General features: G+C 42.6%; 1 protein-coding gene across 1 annotated transcript in view; it reads left to right on the forward strand.

The window, feature by feature from the left end:
• Positions 1-20,353, forward strand: part of LOC133560491 (sorbin and SH3 domain-containing protein 2-like) — a 177,816-nt gene that overhangs the window by 140,960 nt on the left and 16,503 nt on the right. The window contains 8 exon segments of the mRNA XM_061913067.1: positions 2,353-2,531; positions 2,756-4,504; positions 7,013-7,092; positions 11,097-11,194; positions 11,458-11,572; positions 11,635-11,766; positions 14,903-15,091; positions 15,255-15,962. Of these exon segments, the coding sequence (XP_061769051.1) occupies positions 2,353-2,531; positions 2,756-4,504; positions 7,013-7,092; positions 11,097-11,194; positions 11,458-11,572; positions 11,635-11,766; positions 14,903-15,091; positions 15,255-15,962 (3,250 nt within the window).

The following is a 20,353-nucleotide window of genomic DNA, read 5'->3' on the forward strand; positions in this document are numbered from 1 at the left end:
TGTATGTATGTATGTATGTATGTATGTATGTATGTATGTATGTATATATATATATATATATATGTGTGTGTGTGTGTATATATATGTATGTATGTATGTGTGTATGTATACATATATATATATATATAGTATATATATGCATATGTAATATGTATCTATATATATATGTATATATATGTGTGTATGTATATGTATATATATGTTTGTCTGTGTATATATATACAGTATACATATGTATGTATGTATGTATGTACATACATATATACATGCATATATATATCTATATGTGTATATATATACGTGTGTGTATATATATATATATATATATATGTATATATATATATATACATACACACAGAGGGGTGGCAGAGGGGTTAGTGCGTCTGCCTCACAATACAAAGTTCCTGCAGTCCTGGGTTCAAATCCAGGCTCGGGATCTTTCTGTGTGGAGTTTGCATGTTCTCCCCGTGAATGCGTGGGTTCCCTCCGGGTACTCCGGCTTCCTCCCACTTCCAAAAACATGCACCTGGGGATAGGTTGATTGGCAACAATAAATTGGCCCTAGTGTGTGAATGTGAGTGTGAATGTTGTCTGTCTATCTGTATTGGCCCTGCAATGAGGTGGCGACTTGTCCAGGGTGTACCCCGCCTTCCGCCCGATTGTAGCTGAGATAGGCGCCAGCGCCCCCCCTTGACCCCGAAAGGGAATAAGCGGTAGAAAATGGATGGATGGATGGATGATGGATGTATAATTAGAAATTAAGGGTATGTGAAAGTTTGACTGCTACCTTGTTTACTTCTTAAAGTTTTGTAATCAATCAGAAATATCAAGCAGCTAAAATGTGCCAAGCATGGATAAATGTTGAGAGAGTGTCTTACATTTTTCCCATCATGTACTCTAATGGATTTAAAAGGATGTAGTTTTGACATATTTAAAGGTGTTTGGACGTTTTTCATAATTCACAATGTTCAATGAGCATGTTGTTATTTGTGGCCATGTGTGTTGACTTTTTGTGATGGTTGAATTTTTTATTTTTTTTTATTTTTGTTTACCATGACTAGGAAAGGTTGTCTGGATTGTGTCATATTAGTAAATGATGTGCTTTCATTTCAAAATACCTTCAAGGGTCATTGTTCTGACTTACTCACATTGTCCACAAGTTGGCAGCAAATATGTAGCTGCCCGGGATACAAGACTGCTTTGAAAGCAGAGCAAACATCAATTTGCAATACTTCTTGAGTCAACTTGGACCTGGTCTCGAATCCAGTATAATTGCCTCACAAGACCAGCACTAACGTAGCACGCCACAAGTGACAATGACCATTTTAGCTACTGCCATCCTGCGTAATTAATAAAATAGATATTAATATACCAGGAGGTTGCCTACAGCCACAGCTGGCAATTCCAATGCGTTTTGCCCCTTGCTAATTTGAGACCCTGCTGGTTATTAACATGTGTTGGCCACACACCCAACAACTTTAATAGATTCTGTGGAACAGAGATGTTAATTTGAGCATTTAGGAGACATTGATGAATATATTAGGTTCGCACTTTGTAGCGATACTTGTGACCCCAAAATGCAGGAGCCAGCAGGCAACTTGCAGGTGGAGAGTATTTCATGTCAAAATGACAAAACAAATATGGAGTGCGGTAGGGAATTGTACAGAGAAGCACAGGGAAAACCTGTGCATGAACAAATAGAGCCTAGGGGAGCGCTCACAACAATGAGTGAAGCAAAACAAGAATCTCAAATTACTCCTGAGCGTGTTCTTGACGCCAACAGCGATCCCACAACCAACTAACCCGTGACTCGGGCTTTTAAAGCCCTCTGGTAATCGTAGCAGCAGGTGAAAAACAATCGTTAATCAAACAGGAAGGGAAAACAAAATAAGAATGCAAAACAGGAAGTGAACCCAAAAGCACCGGACAAGCACCCAAAAAACTAAACGGGACTGTAAGCGTGGCGTACTCGCGGTCTCACAGATACACACGCAGGAAACCAGTTGCGCAGAGTTGACAAAGATTTGTTTTTCAAGCTCTCCAATAGCTATGTTTTTTCTCCAGACTTTGCAGTCTCCCCAATCCTCCTCTTCCTGCACCCGGCCGCTCACTGTTAAAGACAACAGATGATTAGATTAACCCGTACCACCTTTGAAATATAATCACCTGCCAGCTGTACCTCGCCGTCAGCACATGCCCCTCCCCTGCCCGATGGTGTTCTTCCTCAGCACCATGGACAGCGGCGGTGACTTTTTCTCCTACAGGCAGCACTGGCTACACCTCCCTCCACAGGGACAAAAAAGGGAATGGCCCGGCGTAACAAGTCATAACAAGGTATTTGTCATCTTTTAGTGCTGCCAGCGACTACAGGAAGAGAAGGAAGTCCGAGCCGACGAGCTCCCAAGCAAACACTCCGTCCTCCCAGAGCCGAGTCGTGACGTCGCCCAAAACGCCAGACACCAACAGACCCAGCAGCTCCCTGAAGAAACCTGTCATTCGTTCTTCGCCATCCTCACCCTCCAGAGCCAAAGGTAGACACACACACACACACACACGCACACACTCACACACTGGTCTCCACCTTTGTTTTCGCTCTTGTTCCCCTCAGACTGTCATACTGGTGCTCTTTATCTGCTTCAAAGGAGTGTTTTATGATTCCTCCTTCCTCTTTCATGCTAGCTACTACTGCTTAACACGCTTTCCTGCTTCTTCTTCTCTTCCCACCACGCTGCTCTCTTTGGGACGTCTTTAAAAGGTGGGGCCGCATGCGTCATGTATTCAAACACTGTGACCTCTCCGGGTCCTTGCCAGAACTCCTCTCTGCCCCCCCTCCTCCCCTCTGATCCCGCGGGCCCGGAAGGCAGCCCCTCCTCCGGACAGTATATATCTTGGCAATCGAGGCACCGGGATGCGGAGGAGGCGCTGCCTCCCGCTGGCAAGCTCAGGTCTCGCAGCTGCGACGACCTGCTGAACGACGACGGGCCGAGCAGACGCCGCGCCTGCCGCTCGGAAAGTGCCGGGTCGTTGCTGTGCGATGGTAACAACTCTGATTCGAACGGGTCCGCCTCTGTCGGCTCGGCGCCTCGACTCCACAGGCGCCTCCCTCGCGACTCTCCGGACTTTTTGAAGCTTTACCGCAAGATGCATCACATCGACAGAGCCCACCTGATCCCCTCTGAGGTCATCCGCTCGGTGCGTGCACGAATCCTGGAGCTAGAGCAGCAGCCTCACCTGCATATGCACCGCCTCTCTCCTTGGTCGCCCTCCGGCGGCAAAGAGGTGCCCCACGATACGGTGCCGAACCGCATTTCCGAATACGAGCGCCTTATCCAGAAGTCCAAATCGATGCCCAACTTGGGGGAAAGCGAGATACCGTCAGGCGCTACGACGCCAGGTGGTTCGTCGTCTCGAGCTAGCAGCGGTGGCGGCGGCACCCCAAATTTCCCAAAGCGGCGTTTCTCCATAGAGTCCCTGCTGGAGGAAGACGACAACGGCAACAAACCGGTACCTCACGCCGTGGATCACTCACAAAAGCCTCGGATCCCCCCCGAGGGACAACCTCGTGTTGGCCCGGAGCCCAACCGTCTGCGCTCTTATCTGGCTCCTCCTGTCCCTCGAGCCCCGCAAGCCAATCCCGACTACTCTGACAGCGAGCAGGACGCCATCGCCTCAGACCTCAGTGACTTCATTCAGGTGGAGGGGTCCTCGTTTTGCAGCGAGAGTGACTTTGACCACTGCTCACTCACCTCTTCTGAGAGCCTGTATGGCTCCAACACGCACCACCGCCGACACCACCATCACCACCAGAGTGTTGGCCAGAACCAGGGCTACCAACATCGACACCTCATCAGCTCCTGCAAAGGCCGCTGCCCCGCCTCCTACACCCGCTTCACCACCATGCTCCGCCACGAGAGAGCACGCCAGGACTGCCAGAGACCTTTGCCGCAGAGTCGCGGCAGCCGCTCCCAAGTCCAAACTCAATCCCAGCGGTCGATGTCCAAACTGGCCTTCTTGGTCAGCCCAGTGCCTTTCCACAAGAAAAAGGGCTCGCCGCCAAGCTGCAGGAGAAGCAACAGCAGCGGTGGCGGCGGAGGTCGGGGTAGCAGACCCAAGTCCAAACAGGCCATCTACGAAGCGCTAGACGCCGCCCTGAGAGACATCTACGAGCACATCCAGGCCGAGAGAGGCCACAGAGGCTCCAGGCCGCCCGACGACAGCATCCTGAGGAGAATACTTTCCGAACTGCTGCCGAGCGTACCGGAACGGAGCTCCTCGTTGCCGGGAAGGAGGGGTTGTTGGCACGAGGGCCGCTCACCTGCGACTGCGTACGCAGACGAGAGCCTGACGGGGTACGCTTCGTACAGGGGCGACCCGCCCACGCCGCAGTTGCAGTCGCCACGGATGCAGTCGCCAGTCAGTGCCTGTTACGCACGCCACCTGGACGCCACCAACTGTAACGATTACGGGGAGGAGCACGGCAATGGGAATGGTCTCTGTTACTCAGGTGGAAATGACACATCAGCACGCTTTCTTTATGATATCATCTTTTCTTTACATCTGCATACGTTTGCCTTGGATTTAATGTGGTCTTTGTCTGCTTCACCCACGCTGTCACGATCAGGAACGGGTACCAAATGGGATTCTTTGTATAATACCTACCAAATTCCATTAATGCTAAAGAGTACCAATTCCCTTAAAATCGAACGGTGCCAATTTTCCATGACTTTGTGCCACATGACGCCACGACCCGTAGCACGGCTCAAGCACTTGGCGGGCAAACCGGTGTATTCGTAGCAGACTGCCTCTAGTTAATGTTGCAATTTTCCATGCAACAAAACCAGCATGTCTGAAAGAAAGGCTCCACTTCTTAAGTTAGCATGAAGCTGAGTTACATTGAATAGGCTATATACATGCTACTGATTAGCATTAGCGATTTTACATGGCGATTTTAACACCTCCGAATTTGGTAATGAAAAGTTCAACAAAGATGCACGTTGCAATCAAACAATTGGTGTGCAATAAATAGTAATGGGTACCAAATTGTGTACTTTTATGGGCATCGACCCAATTCAATCTGTACTACCGAGTATCCATCCATCCATTTTCTACCGCTTGTCCCTTTTGGGGTGGCGGGGGGCCGCTGGAGCCTATCTCAGCTGCATTCGGGCGGAAGTTGGGTTACACCCTGGACAAGTCGCCATCTCATCACAGGGCCCTATCAAGTATGGATTTATGTAAAATCAAACAATATTTTGGCATCTTGGTTGCATGTGACGCCACGTCCGGTTGCAGAATAAACACTTGCTCATGTAAACAATCACTCAAGCAGCACTCAAGGGCTGTAATGTTACAATTGTCAACACCAACAAAGCAAGTATGCTTGGTAGAAAAAGCTCAAACTTAAAGTAGAGCTCTGCTCTCTCAAAATGCGCGAGCTTGATGCTAATTCAAATTGGATTTGCCGTAGACAGGCTACTATTTGACATGGCGATTTCAACACCTCCAAATTTGGTAATGAAAACTACAATTAAGATGAATGTTACAATTAAACAGCTGATGTGTAATAAGCACAATACTTGCAGTACAACCACTTTGTAGAGCGCAACATAACATATTCAACATCTTGGAAAAAGTTACTTCTTAGTTAGACAACATACCATAGATAGCCTATAAAGTACTGCCATCTAATGTCTTGGAAGTGCAACAGCATTGCAAATGAGACCCAACTGGACAGCAGAGTTATCATAATCAGCTCATTTTTAAATGTGACATTGAAAAGTAAAATGTTACTAATAAACAATTAACATTTATTAACACACACACACACAAAAGTACCAAAAATTGGTATTGTCGATTACCGGAGTCGATTCCCAGGTACTGTATCAGTTCAAATGTGAAGCGTACCCATCCCGAGTAATGAGTACAATACTTAGAGTATAAACACTTTGTAGGACTCAACACAAACCAAGACTGGCACATTCAAATAATGGCAAAGACTATGGCAACACACCTAGGACAATCTACAATGAAAGCATACTTCCAAATGATGCTCTTTAGATTAACAAAACAATATATGACAACTGAACAGCACAATTAAATTAAAGAATACATCATTATTGAGGGGCTTCACGGTGGCAGAGGGGTTAATGCATCTGCCTCACAATACGAAGTTCCTGCAGTCCTGGGTTCAAATCCAGGCCCGGGATCTTTCTGTGTGGAGTTTGCATGTTCTCCCCGTGAATGCGTGGGTTCCCTCCGGGTACTCCGGCTTCCTCCCACCTCCAAAGACATGCACCTGGGGATAGGTTGATAGGCAACACTAAATTGGCCCTAGTGTGTGAATGTGAGTGTGAATGTTGTCTGTCTATCTGTGTTGGCCCTGCGATGAGGTGGCGACTTGTCCAGGGTGTACCCTCCCTTCCGCCCGATTGTAGCTGAGATAGGCGCCAGCGCCCCCCGCGATCCCGAAAAGGAATAAGCGGTAGAAAATGGAAAATGGATCATTATTGAGTACCGATAATGGTTCCAAGGTACTAGGAATTGGTATCCATCCCTAGTCACAACACATTATTCTTCTTTTTCTACTTGATTAAATTACTTTTTTTTACTATCAATTCTGATGTAAAAAGCTAATTCGTCCTGCTATTTAAACCAAAGGCGTTATATATTTGAGAATGTACAGTATGTAAATTAGAATTCATAGTTTTATTTGTTTGTAATATTTATTTTTTATGAAGTACCGTATATCATTTTCTTTTCGAAAAGTCGTTGCTCCCACATGTTTCATTTTGCATTTATCGGATCAAAAGTGCACCTTTGTGTCTTGTTGTGGAAATCACAGCGCCCTCATCCAAGTGATTTGGAAAACAAATCATCTACTCTGTTTCCATCCCTTCCTGAGCATCCTTGCCGCACGCTTCACTCTTATTATTTTCAGCATGCCCCTTGCCAATCACCGTCGCCATGGTAACGTCTGTAACTTGCATCCACTTGTCTCCTTTGCCAATCACAGACCAGGATGTCCCCAGGGGTTATTCTGCCATGGATGGACGACACACGCCCCAGAGTAGAAGAGCAACTCCGGATAGAGAGGTAAAATACGCTCTCGTGTATCATTGATACCACATTTAGTGGGTTGTTGTGTGGCGTCTAGTCTTACAAGAAGGCAAATTTAGAAATAAAACAAATATATGTAATCATAAATCATGGGACGGCGTGGCGCAGTGGGAGAGTGGCCGTGCGCAACCCGAGGGTCACTGGTTCAAATCCCACCTAGAACCAACCTCGTCACGTCCGTTGTGTCCTGAGCAAGACACTTCACCCTTGCTCCTGATGGGTGCTGGTGGGCGCCTTGCATGGCAGCTCCCTCCATCAGTGTGTGAATGTGTGTGTGAATGGGTAAATGTGGAAGTAGTGTCAAAGCGCTTTGAGTACCTTGAAGGTAGAAAAGCGCTATACAAGTACAACCCATTTATTTATTTATTTATAACAAAAACTAATATATTTCAAATGAAAGTAAAGTGTTTTGTTAACATCTTGAGGTCATTGTAAACAAACATGCCGTCCATCTTCTGGGACTTCTTCACTGTTCTGCAAACATTTGCAAGGAGGAAATTTAAAAAAAACATCACGCATCAACACATCAAACCTTGTTATCTGAAAACACCAGCATCACTACGACAGGGTTTACTACGGAGACGCCTGCTAAAGAAGCAAGTCGCAAAGAGAGACCCGCCGCCGGAGCTCGGACTTATTTCCGTGCCGGTTGAAATGTGCAAATTGTTAGCCAGAGACAACCGGAGGGCCGAAGCGATCTGTGATTCCATCAAAATGATTTAAGGACAAGTCTCCTGGTGCAATGAAATCTGCACCAGTAATGCAGTGGTTCTCAACCTTTTTTCAGCGATGTACCCCCTGGGAACATTTTTTTTAATTCAAGTACCCCCTAATCAGAGCACAGCATTTTTGGTTGGAAAAAAAAGTGATAAAGAAGTAAAATACAGCACTATGTCATCAGTTTCTGATTTATTAAATTGTATAACAGTGCAAAATATTGCTCATTTGTAGTGGTCTTTCTTGAACTATTTGGAAAAAAAGATAGAATAATAACTAAAAACTTGTTGAAAAATAAACAAGTGATTCAATTATAAATACAGATTTCTACATATAGAAGTAATCATCAACTTAAAGTGCCCTCTTTGGGGATTGTAATAGAGATCCATCTGGATTCATCAACTTCATTCTAAACATTTCTTCACAAAAAAAGAAATCTTTAACATCAATATTTGTGGAACATGTCCACAAAAAATCTAGCTGTCAACTCTAAATATCGCATTGTTGCATTTCTTTTCACAGTTTATAAACATTCGTATTTTGTTGAAGTATTACTCAATAAATATTTCTATAAAGGATTTTTGAATTGTTGCTATTTTGAGAATATTTTTTTTTAAATCCCACGTACCCCTTGGCATACTTTAGAGTACCCTCAGGGGTACGCGTACCACCATTTGAGAACCACTGCAGTAAGGTATTGATTATCCTGATTATCCTTAGGAGGAGGAAAGACAATATCCAATCCAATCCACTTTATTTATAGAGCACATTTAAACAACAATAACCTTTCCAAAGTGCTGCACAGCCATGTTAAAAACAATATTTAAAAAAAACAATATTATGCTCCACCAATGACGGAATAAAAACAAAAAATAAATAAATATAAAACCAGTATAAAAATAACAATATAAAAACAAATATGATTAAAAACTATTTTAAAGGGTAAAATCAATTAAAACAGTAAAATAGAAATCAAAGAGTATAATAAGCACAGAGGACCACACAACTCACACAGTGTTAAAAGCCAAAGAATAAAAGTGGGTCTTAAGGCGAGACTTAAAACACTCCACTGTGTGAATATTGTGCATTCATACTAAAAAAATAAATAAAATGAAGATCAAGATGTTGCCTACAGCCACAGCTGTTAATGTTTGTTGTTTGATTTTGTTCACCACACTGTCAGGCATAATGGAACAATCAAAAAGTGGTTGTGCTTTTTGTTATCTTTCTCTCTCTCTCTCTCTCTCCATCTGGATTCATGAACTTAATTTTAAACGTTTTTTTCGCAAAAAATGAAATCTTTAACATCAATATTTATGGATCATGTCCACAAAAAAATCTAGCTCTCAACACTAAATATTGCATTGTTGCATTTCTTTTCACAGTTTATGAACTTACGTTCGTATTTTGTTGAGGTATTACTCAATGCATATATTTATAAAGGATGTTTGAATTGTTGCTATTTTTAGATTATTTAAAAAAAATCTCACGTACCCTTTGGCATACTTTCTAGTACCCCCATTTAGGAACCACTGCAGCAAAGTATTGATTATCCTGATTATCCTTAAGAAGCAGGAAAGAAAATATTGTGCATTCATACAAAAAAAACAAAAAAAAAACTGAAGATCAAGATGTTGCCTACAGCCACAGCTGTTAATGGTTGTTGTTTGATTTTGTTCACCACACTGTCAGGCATAATGGAACAATCAAATTGTTTTTGTGCTTTTTGTTATCTTTCTCTCTCTCTCTCTCTCTCTCTCTCCATCTGGATTCATGAACTTAATTTTAAACGTTTCTTCACAAAAAATGAAATCTTTAACATCTATATTTATGGATCATGTCCACAAAAAAATCTAGCTGTCAACACTAAATATTGCATTGTTGCATTTCTTTTCACAGTTTATGAACTTACATTCATATTTTGTTGAGGTATTACTCAATACATATATTTATAAAGGATATTTGAATTGTTGCTATTTTTAGAATATTTAAAAAAAAATCTCACGTACCCCTTGGCATACCTTCAAGTACCCCATTTGAGAACCACTGCAGCAAAGTATTGATTATCCTGATTATCCTTAAGAAGCAGGAAAGAAAATATTGTGCATTCATACAAAAAAAAAAAAAAAAAAAACTGAAGATCAAGATGTTGCCTACAGCCACAGCTGTTAATGGTTGTTGTTTGATTTTGTTCACCACACTGTCAGGCATAATGGAACAATCAAAAAGTTTTTTTTGCTTTTTTTTATCTCTCTCTCTCTCTCTCTCTCTCTCTCCATCTGGATTCATGAACTTAATTCTAACATTTCTTCACAAAAAATGAAATCTTTAACATCAATATTTATGGATCATGTCCACAAAAAATCTAGCTGTCAACACTGAATATTGCATTGTTGTATTTCTTTTCACAGTTTCTGAACTTAGTCATATTTTGTTGAGGTATTACTCTATAAATAATTGTTGCTATTTTTAGAATATTTAAAAAAAAAAATCTCACGTACCCCTTGGCATACCTTCAAGTACCCCCAGGCGTACGTGTACCCTCATTTGAGAACCCCTGCAGTAAGGTATTGATTATCCTGATAATCCTTAAGAAACAGGAAAGAAAATATTGTGCATTCTTACTAAAAAAAAAACGTTTAAAAAAACTGAAGATCAAGATGTTGCCTACAGCCACAGCTGTTAATGTTTATTGTTTGATTTTGTTCACCACACTGTCAGGCATAATGGAACAATGACATTTTTTTTGGTGCTATTTGTTATCTTTCTTTCTCTCTCTCCATCTGGATTCATGAACTTAATTCTAAACATTTCTTCACAAAAAATGAAATCTTTAACATCAATATTTATGGAACATGTCCACAAAAAATCTAGCTGTCAACACTAAATATTGCATCGTTGCATTTCTTTTCACAGTTTATGAACTTAGTCATATTTTGTTGAGGTATTACTCTATAAATAATTGTTGCTATTTTTAGAATATTTAAAAAAAAAATCTCACGTACCCCTTGGCATACCTTCAAGTACCCCCAGGTGTACGCGTACCCCCATTTGAGAACCACTGCAGTAAGGTATTGATTATCTTGATAATCCTTAAGAAGCAGGAAAGACAATATTGTACATTCATACAAAAAAAAAAAAAAAATGAAGATCAAGATGTTGCCTACAGCCACAGCTGTTAATGGAACAATGAAATTGTTTTTGTGCTTTTTGTGATCTCTCCCTCTCTCTCTCTCTCTCTCCCTCTCTCTCTCACTTCCCAGGTTTCCCACAAACAGATGACCCAACTCATTCTGTTCTCTCTCCTCCATCAGAAGCAGCCCGCCAGAGCCATTTACGATTTTAAGGCCCAGACGGCTAAGTGAGTACAAACAACGCCGCAGCGCAAACAAAACAAGCGGGCGCCGCGACAGTTTACCGAGCATGAACGCCCTAACCCACCATCGGCAAACTCGCTCCATTAAATGTTATGATTGTTTTACGGCTTCTGCCTCGTCGCTCCGTCACCTCATGAATGGCTTGCCGCTGTGCACTACTCGTACGGTGCATGCACGCCTTGCTGATGCTACTTAATAATCCCCGCCATCCCCCGACCCCTCCATGAATAACCAGACTGTGTTGCAGGGAGCTGACGTTCAAAAAGGGCGACGCCGTGAACATCATCAGGCAGATCGACAACAACTGGTATGAAGGCGAGCACCGGGGCCGCGTGGGGATCCTCCCCATATCTTACGTGGAGGTATGTGCACACCTGCGAGAAGCGCGTGTCCTACAGCACTCATTGGCGTTTCCTTCGTGCAGAGGATGGCGTCCTCGGAGAAGCAGCAGCAGCCCAGCCGCCCTCCTCCGCCCGCGCACGTCAGAGAGATCGGCGAGGCGGTGGCTCGCTACAACTTCAACGCAGACACCAACGTGGAGCTGTCTCTCCGCAAGGTAGCTTGATTCTTGTAGCCGGCTCAAAAATAATTGGCATTGCAAAGCTGTGACCTTAAGGCAACCTCCTGATGTTGTTCTTTTTAAACGGGGGTCGGCAACCCGCGGCTCTCTAGCGCCGTCCTAGTGGCTACCTGGAGCTTTTTCAAAAATGTATGAAAAATGGAATGAGGGAGAAAAAAATATTTTTTTTTGTTTTAATATAGTTTCTGCTGGAGGATAAACATGATACAATCCTCCCTAATTGTTATAAAGCACACTGTTTATGTTAAAAAAAAATATGGCAGTGCCATGTTGGCATTTTTTTCCATAATTTGAGTTGATTTATTTTGTAACACTTTGTTACATTGTTTAATGCATCCAGCGGGGCGTCACAACAAAATGAGGCCTAATAATGTGTTAATTCCACGAATGTGTATTTCGGTATCGGTTGATATCGGTATCAATAATTAAGAGTTGGACAATATCGGAATATCGGATATCTGCAAAAAAAAGCCATAATCGGACATCTCTAGTTGTTTACAACACCTTCATCAGCGCTATTAATGCTGACTGAGCAGTTCTGCTGCTTCGCGCTATTGCAACATTGGTTGTGTTGCTGCTGTGTTGTGCACCATTTGTTCATCAACGGTCAAAGAGAGCTACGTGCTACCGTTTGTGAAACTGTCAGTTTGCACGACTTTCTGACACGCTGAACAATACTCAAAAATAGCGCTCGCAAAACGGTGATAAGTGTTGATAAATCACATTGTAGATGTTAAATATTTAGATTTTTGGCATCTTCTCTCATATTGTGGGCGTTTTGATTGATTGATTGATTGATACTTTTATTAGTAGATTGCACAGTTCAGTACATATTCCGTACAATTGACCACTAAATGGTAACACACGAATACGTTTTTCAACTTCCTTAAGTCGGGGTCCACGTTAATCAATTCATGGTATTTGATGATCAGCATATATTTTGGACTGCCTCATTCTGCTCACTTAACAGACGCAGTCCACTTTGCACACGTTTAGTAGATCAGCTTTGTGTGTGCTATCAAGTTTGTACGTATTTTTTTTACCTTAAAGGCCTACTGAAATGAGATTTTCTTATTTAAACGGGGATAGCAGCTCTATTCTATGTGTCATACTTGATCATTTCGCAATATTACCATATTTTTGCTGAAAGGATTTAGTAGAGAACATTGACGATAAAGTTTGAAACTTTTGGTCGCTAATAAAAAAGCCTTGCCTTTACCGGAAGTAGCAGACGATGTGCGCGTGACGTCACGGGTTGGGCTCCTCACATCCTCATATTGTTTATAATAATAGCCTCCAGCAGCAAAAGCGATTCGGACCGAGGAAGTGACAATTACCCCATTAATTTAAGCGATGATGAAAGATTTGTGGATGAGGAAAGTTGGAGTGAAGCACACAAAAAAAATAAATAAAGAAAAGGCGCCGGCTCCAGGCGGCGGCAGTGGGACCGTTTCAGATGTAATTAGAAACATTTACTAGGATAATTCTGGAAGATCCCTTATCTGCTTATTGTTTTAATAGTGTTTTAGTGAGATTGTAAAGTCCTTCCTGAAAGTCGGATGGCTGCGGTGAACGCCAGTGTCTCTGAGAGAAGCCGAGGAGCCAAGATCACAGCTGCCTTTTTGAGCTGCAGGACGAGGTCGCATAATCCACTGAAGTCTAAAGGCAGCTGCAATCCACCGCTTTCCACAAACAGCGTTATTCTTTATAGTCTCAATTATTAATATAACAAATTGCAAAAAATTCAGCAACACAGATGTCCAAATTACTGTGTAATTATGCAATGAAAAGAGACGACTTTTGGCCGTGTTTGGTGCCGGGCTAATATGTCCGCTACAACCCGAGAAGTCACAAACACGCGTCATCATTCTGCGGTGTTTTCAACAAGAAATTTTGCGGTAAATTTAAAATTGCAACTTAGTAAACTAAAAAGACCATATTGGCATGTGTTGCAATGTTAATATTTCCATCCACCCATCCATTTTCTACCGCTTATTCCCTTTCGGGGTCGCGGGGGGCGCTGGCGCCTATCTCAGCTACAATCGGGCGGAAGGCAGGGTACACCCTGGACAAGTCGCTACCTCATCGCAGGGCCAAACTATCAGACTGCGTGGTCGGTAGTAGTGGGTTTCAGTAGGCCTTTAACCTTAATCTTTACCTTAAGTCATGGGTGTCAAACTCTGGCCCGCGGGCCAAATTTGGCCCGCCGTGTAATTTCATTTGGCCCTTGAGGTAATATCAAATTAAGATTAGAGCTGGCCCGCTGGTATTATACAGCGGCGATGCCTCTGTAACACTGCATTCACCGCTGATACTATACTTGCCAACCCTCACGATTTTCCCGAGAGACTCCCAAAATTTAGTGCCCCTCCCGAAAATCTCCCGGGGCAACCATTCTTCCGAATTTCTCCCGATTTCCACCCGGACAACAATATTGGGGGCGTGCCTTGAAGGCACTGCCTTTAGCATCCTCTACAGCCTGTCGTCACGTCCGCTTTTTCTTGCCGGTCCAGTCACATAATATATGCTGCTTTAACACACACAAGTGAATGCAAGGCATACTTGATCAACAGCCATAAGGGTCACACTGAGGGTGGCCGTATAAACAACTTTAACACTTTTACAAATATGCGCCACACTCTGAAGCCACACCAAACAAGAATGACAAACACATTTCGGGAGAACATCCGCACCGTAGCACAACATAAACTCAACAGGAGAAATACCCAGACCCCCTTGCAGCACTAACTCTTCCGGGACGCTACAATATACACCCCAGCACCCATCATTTTTATTTTATTTGATATGCCATTGATATTTTTTACTCATTATTATAATTTGAAACTCGATTTTGCATGTGACTATAAAGCTACATAAGCCTTGCTTGTTTAATATTCAATGCCAAACTTGTTTGGGTCCCTATTAAAAGGTTAATTTGTTCAACTTTGGCCCGCGGCTTTGTTCAGTTTTAAATTTTGGCCCGCTCTGTATTTGAGTTTGACACCCCTGCCTTAAGTAAATCAGGCCCAATGTTTGCACAGTACGTGCATCCTGTCATCAGGATCAGATTTAAAAATAATGTGCATGTTTTTCTTTCTTGTTGTTTTTTTAGGGCGAAAGGATCATCGTGCTCAGGCAGGTGGACCAGAACTGGTACGAGGGCAAGATCCCGGACACAAGCAAACAGGGCATCTTCCCCGTGGCCTACGTCGACCTCCTCAAGCGCTCGCCCTCTAAGAGCCCCGCCCACCACCTGGACCGCCACGGTTACAGCCGGACGCCGAGCTCCACCCCCGTCAAGGTAGGTAGCACCACAACCACCACCGCGTCGCAATTAGAAGGTTTTATCAGGGCGCCAGCTTGACCCCAGATCTGACTATTTATGTTACTCCCATTGTTAGAAACAGTTTTTGAAGTCCGCTTTCTATTTACTTTCTCCTCTTTTCCACTTCCCCCTCATGGAGCCTTTCTACCACCCACCACCTCCATCCCCCGCCCGTGACCTGTCCTCCCCCCACATGCCGCCGAGAAAGCAGGACCTGCAGGCGGTCACCCACGAGTGGCTCTCTCTCACGGTGGACGCCACCCCGCCTCCCTCCCTATCAGCCACCCCCGTACCGCCCACGCCTCCCCCGCTTCCCGCCGACCTCGCTCCTTTCCCGAGGGAGCCGTACATACCCTATTCCAAAGAAGACATTTCACGCCTCCCTTTGTCCCCGCCTCCCCGTTCCTCCGTCACCTCCCCGCTCCCCGATTCTGCGCTCGGAAACAGCCGAGGGCTTAGCGTAAGCGAGCGGTCGCAGCAGAGGGAGTTCTTTAGAACGCCGGTCGAGCTGCGTGTGGAAGACCCCTATGACGAGCTGCTGTCCATGGTCCTGGATGTCGCCGACCGCACGGACCACCAAGGCGCTTCCAGGCTGGCGCCGGAATATCCCACCCCCTTAGCGACCAGTAAGGGCGGGGTTCACGTTAAAGCAGACCAAGCGACACCGGCCGGCCAATCAGCAGGCAGGGTCCTGTACCATAAACCCGTGACAGTGCAAGTCCCCTATGATGAGTGTCAAAGGCCTCCGTCAGGCAAAGGGAAGGCGCTTATTGAGTTATTCATTGAGGAGGAAGATGAGGCTAGAGAGGAAGAGGAGGATGTGTTTACAGGGAGACTCGGTGCACAGGTAGAGCACATGTCACCTACGACCTTTTAAAGCCGCTTTTCCACCGGGCAGTGCAGTTTGCTTCAGTGGCTATTTCTTACCTTTCCCGATTTTTTTGTATTTTTTTTTCAGATTTTTACATTATAAACCAGGGGTCGGGAACCTTTTTGGCTGCGAGAGCCAAGAAGCCAAATATTTTAAAAGGTATTTCCGTAAGAGCCATATAATTATTTTTTTTTTAATTAACACAACTAATCAGATACGTTTTTAAGTAAAACCAACATTTATATAGTATAATAAGTCTGTTATTCTCTGTAATAACATTGTTATTCTGGAGCTAACTGTGGAGGGGGCGTGGCCTGCGAGCCTGCAGCGAAGCAGGGTGTGCCAGGACCGGCCTCGAAATCAGCGACAGGTGCGTAAGTGGCCCACCTGGGCCTTGTTATCTAATCACCTGTCGCTATGTTATAAGCAGCAGCCAGGAGGAGAGACGGGGTTGGGGCTGGAGCCAGAGTGCGAGCGAGAACGAAAGAGAAAAAGACAAGAGCTGGATAGCAACTGAGAGACTTATTGAAAAATAAAACAATATTGTAACCCTGAAACAGGCTCTCATGTCAGTGCTTGGTGGGCTGAAGAACCCCCAGGAGGGCAAGCCCCACGCTAATCAATAATAAATAAATAACTTTTTACCATTAACGCAACTTGTTGAACAGGTGCGCTAGAAAAGGGATGGATGGATGGATTAAAATGCACGAGAATGTTTTATATTTTGAACGTTACTTTTACCTCTGTGATTACAAGCGGAATTATTCATTACTTATCGTGTTAAGCAGTGTCAGCTCGGATTTATTTGAGAGCCAGATGCAGTCATCAAAAGAGCCACGTCTGGCTCTAGAGCCATAGGTTCCCTACCCCTGTTATAAACCGTTGGTGTCCGTTTTAGCAAATTTGACAGCACATTCTAAATATCCTATAAAAATGTAAAAACTTAAAAAAGTAGAATAAAACAGTTAACCTGTGAAATGTAAAGAGAAAAAGTTTACTTTAATGACACAAAGCTGCCATGCAGGCTGTTTTTTTCTTTAAAATGGCCATTGCTCTAAAAGTTAGAATGTCAATCAATCAATCAATCAATGTTTACTTATATAGCCCTAAATCACTAGTGTCTCAAAGGGCTGCACAAACCACAACACAAACCACTACGACATCCTCGGTAGACCCACATAAGGGCAAGGAAAACTCAGACCCAGTGGGACGTCGGTGACAATGATGGCTATGAGAACCTTGGAGAGGACGAAAGCAATGGATGTCGAGCGGGTCTAACATGATACTGTGAAAGTTCAATCCATAATGGATCCAACACAGCCGCGAGAGTCCAATCCAAAGCGGATCCAATCATAATCAATGTTGTTATGCATTATTGACCTAATGAAGGCTTCCAATTAGGGGCTGTCAAACGATTCAAATATTTACCGTGTTTTTCGGATTATAAGTCACTCCGAAGTGTACGTCGCACCGGCCGAAAATGCATAATAAAGAAGGAAAAAAACATACAAGTTGCACTGGAGTATAAGTCGCATTTCTGGGGGAAATTTATTTGATAAAATCCAACACCGAGAATAGACATTTGAAAGGCAATTTAGAATAAATAAAGAATAGTGAACAACAGGCTGAATAAGTGTACGTTATATGAGGCATAAATAACCAACTGAGAAGGTGCCTGGTATGTTAACGTAACATATTATGGTAAGAGTCATTCAAATAACTATAACATATAGAACAGGGGCGCTCACACTTTTTCTGCAGGCGAGCTACTTTTCAATTGACCAAGTCGAGGAGATCTACCTCATTCCTATTTATAATTTATATTTATTTATTTATGAAAGAGACATTTTTGTTAACAAGTTAATGGTGTTTAATGATAATATAAGCATGTTTAACACACATAGATTCCTTTCTTTCATGAAGACAAGAATATAAGTTGGTGTATTTGATTCTGATGACTTGCATTGATTGGAATTAGACAGTGGTGCTGATAACGGCCGCATTTTCAAATGGAGGAGAAAAAAAGTCCTCCTTTCTGTCCAATACCACATGAAAGTGGTTGGATTTGGCATCTCATTTGTCCAACTTGCATACTCGTTTTTAAACACTTTGTTATGAGAGTAGCATATGTGTGTGGCCCTTTAATGTCTGGCAGCAGGTGAGTGACGTCAGTGAGTGTGCGGGTGGGCAAGCAAGTGAGAAAGCGGTCGTTGAGGGCTGGGGAGAAATACATTGGCATCAAACTCCGTAGCTTGCTAGCTTGTGCACGCTAGCTTTCTGAGACTCTTATTTTGTTAGCACAGGCAGGATGAAACAGGTCTTTTATGGTGAAGACAGGAACTGTGCAGTCGGTCTTTAGAGTTTTGACAGTAGGTACGGAGTCTCTAGAAATAAAATGTGTTTCTCTGCGTCCGCCCTGTTAGTGATTTTTTTCTTAAATATGAGCTCGCAGCAGCCAGCGTCATCTCACAAGATCCTCGGGTGCCGAGAATGTCAAACAACTGACGAAAGTGAAGTCTTGGTATGATTGATGATTGCTAATTTTTATGTTTATTTTTTAATGCCTGGCTTGAGATCGACTGACACCCCCTCCGAGATCGACCAGTCGATCGCGATCGACGTAATGGGCACCCCTGGTATAGAACATGCTATACGTTTACCAAACAGTCTGTCACTCCTAATCGATAAATCCGATGAAATCTTCTTCCTCGATGTCGCTTCTAAACAACTCTGCCAACTCCAAAGGTATGCGCCGCTTCCTCTTGTCGTTTTCTGCTGCATATTTCACTACGTTCAGCTTGTAATCTGCAGTACATGGTTTCCTTTTCGGTGCCGTTTTTGTTCAGCCCTTCTCAGTTTTTATAAGTTACCGCCAACGATGAAATGATCCATTTTAATAGCTACGGCAGTAGCATATAGCAGTTAGCATTCCATTACCCATAATGCACTTCTGCCATGACCCTCCCCTGACGAATTCTTATTGGTTGACGTGTGTGTGACGATTGCTGACATTTACTTCGTCTCTTCCGCGAATGAGATAAATAATATTATTTGTTATTTTATTATTTAATTTCATACATACGTCGCTCCAGAGTATAAGTCGCACCCCTGACCAAACTATGAAAAAAAAACTGCAACCTATAGTCCGAAAAATACGGTAATATTTGATATTCAAGTTTTTTCATAGTTAACTCAAAATGATTCGCAAATGGATATAATATTTTGTCATTCATAGGTGTGCCCGAGACAGATAATTTTCTGGTTTTTATTACCATGAATGGGCAATTAGTTTGCTTTAATGAAATGAACGTTATGCTTTTTTAAATAGCTCAACACAATTTTTAAAGAGAATTTTTAAAATTACCTGCAGTGTGTTGGTGTCTTGCCATATTTTGTATGTGGTAGGGCAGTGGTTCTCAACCTTTTTTCAGTGATGTACCCCTTGTGAACATTTTTTTAATTCAAGTACCCCCTAATCAGAGCAAAGCATTTTTGGTTGAAAAACAGAGATGAAGTAAATTACAGCACTATGTCATCAGTTTCTGATTTATTGAATTGTATAACAGTGCAAAATATTGCTCATTTGATATAAAAATAACTAAAAACTTGTTGAAAAATAAACAAGAGATTCAATTGTAAATACAGATTTCTACACATAGACGTAATCATCAACTTAAAGTGCCCTCTTTGGGGATTGTAATAGAGATCCATCTGGATTCATGAACTTAATTCTAAACATTTCTTCACAAAAAAATAAATCTTTACATCAATATTTATGGAACATGTCCACAAAAAATCTAGTTGTCAACACTGAATATTGCATTGTTGCATTTCTTTTCACAGTTTATGAACTTACATTCATATTTTGTTCAAGTATTATTCAATAAATTTATTCATAAAGGATTTTTGAATTGTTGCTATTTTTAGAATATTTAAAAAAAAAATCTTACGTACCCCTTGGCATACCTTCAAGTACCCCCAGGGGTACGTGTACCCCCATTTGAGAACCACTGGTCTGGAAGACTCATCATCTTAAATCAGTGGTTCTCCATGTTCTCCATATGTGTAGAAATCTTTATTTATAATTGAATCACTTGTTTATTTTTCAACAAGTTTTAAGTTATTTTTATATCTTTTTTTTCCAAATTGTTCAAGAAAGACCACTACAAATGAGCAATATTTTGCACTGTTATACAATTTAATAAATCAGAAACTGATGACATAGTGCTGTATTTTACTTCTTTATCTCTTTTTTTCCAACCAAAAATGCTTTGCTCTGATTCGGGGGTACTTGAATTAAAAAAAAATGTTCACTGGGGTACATCACTGAAAAAAAGGTTGAGAATTACTGTCTTAAATAATGTATT

The sequence above is a fragment of the Nerophis ophidion genome, linkage group LG01 (genome assembly GCF_033978795.1).
Source record: "Nerophis ophidion isolate RoL-2023_Sa linkage group LG01, RoL_Noph_v1.0, whole genome shotgun sequence".
In the NCBI taxonomy this organism is placed as follows: Eukaryota; Metazoa; Chordata; class Actinopteri; order Syngnathiformes; family Syngnathidae; genus Nerophis; species Nerophis ophidion.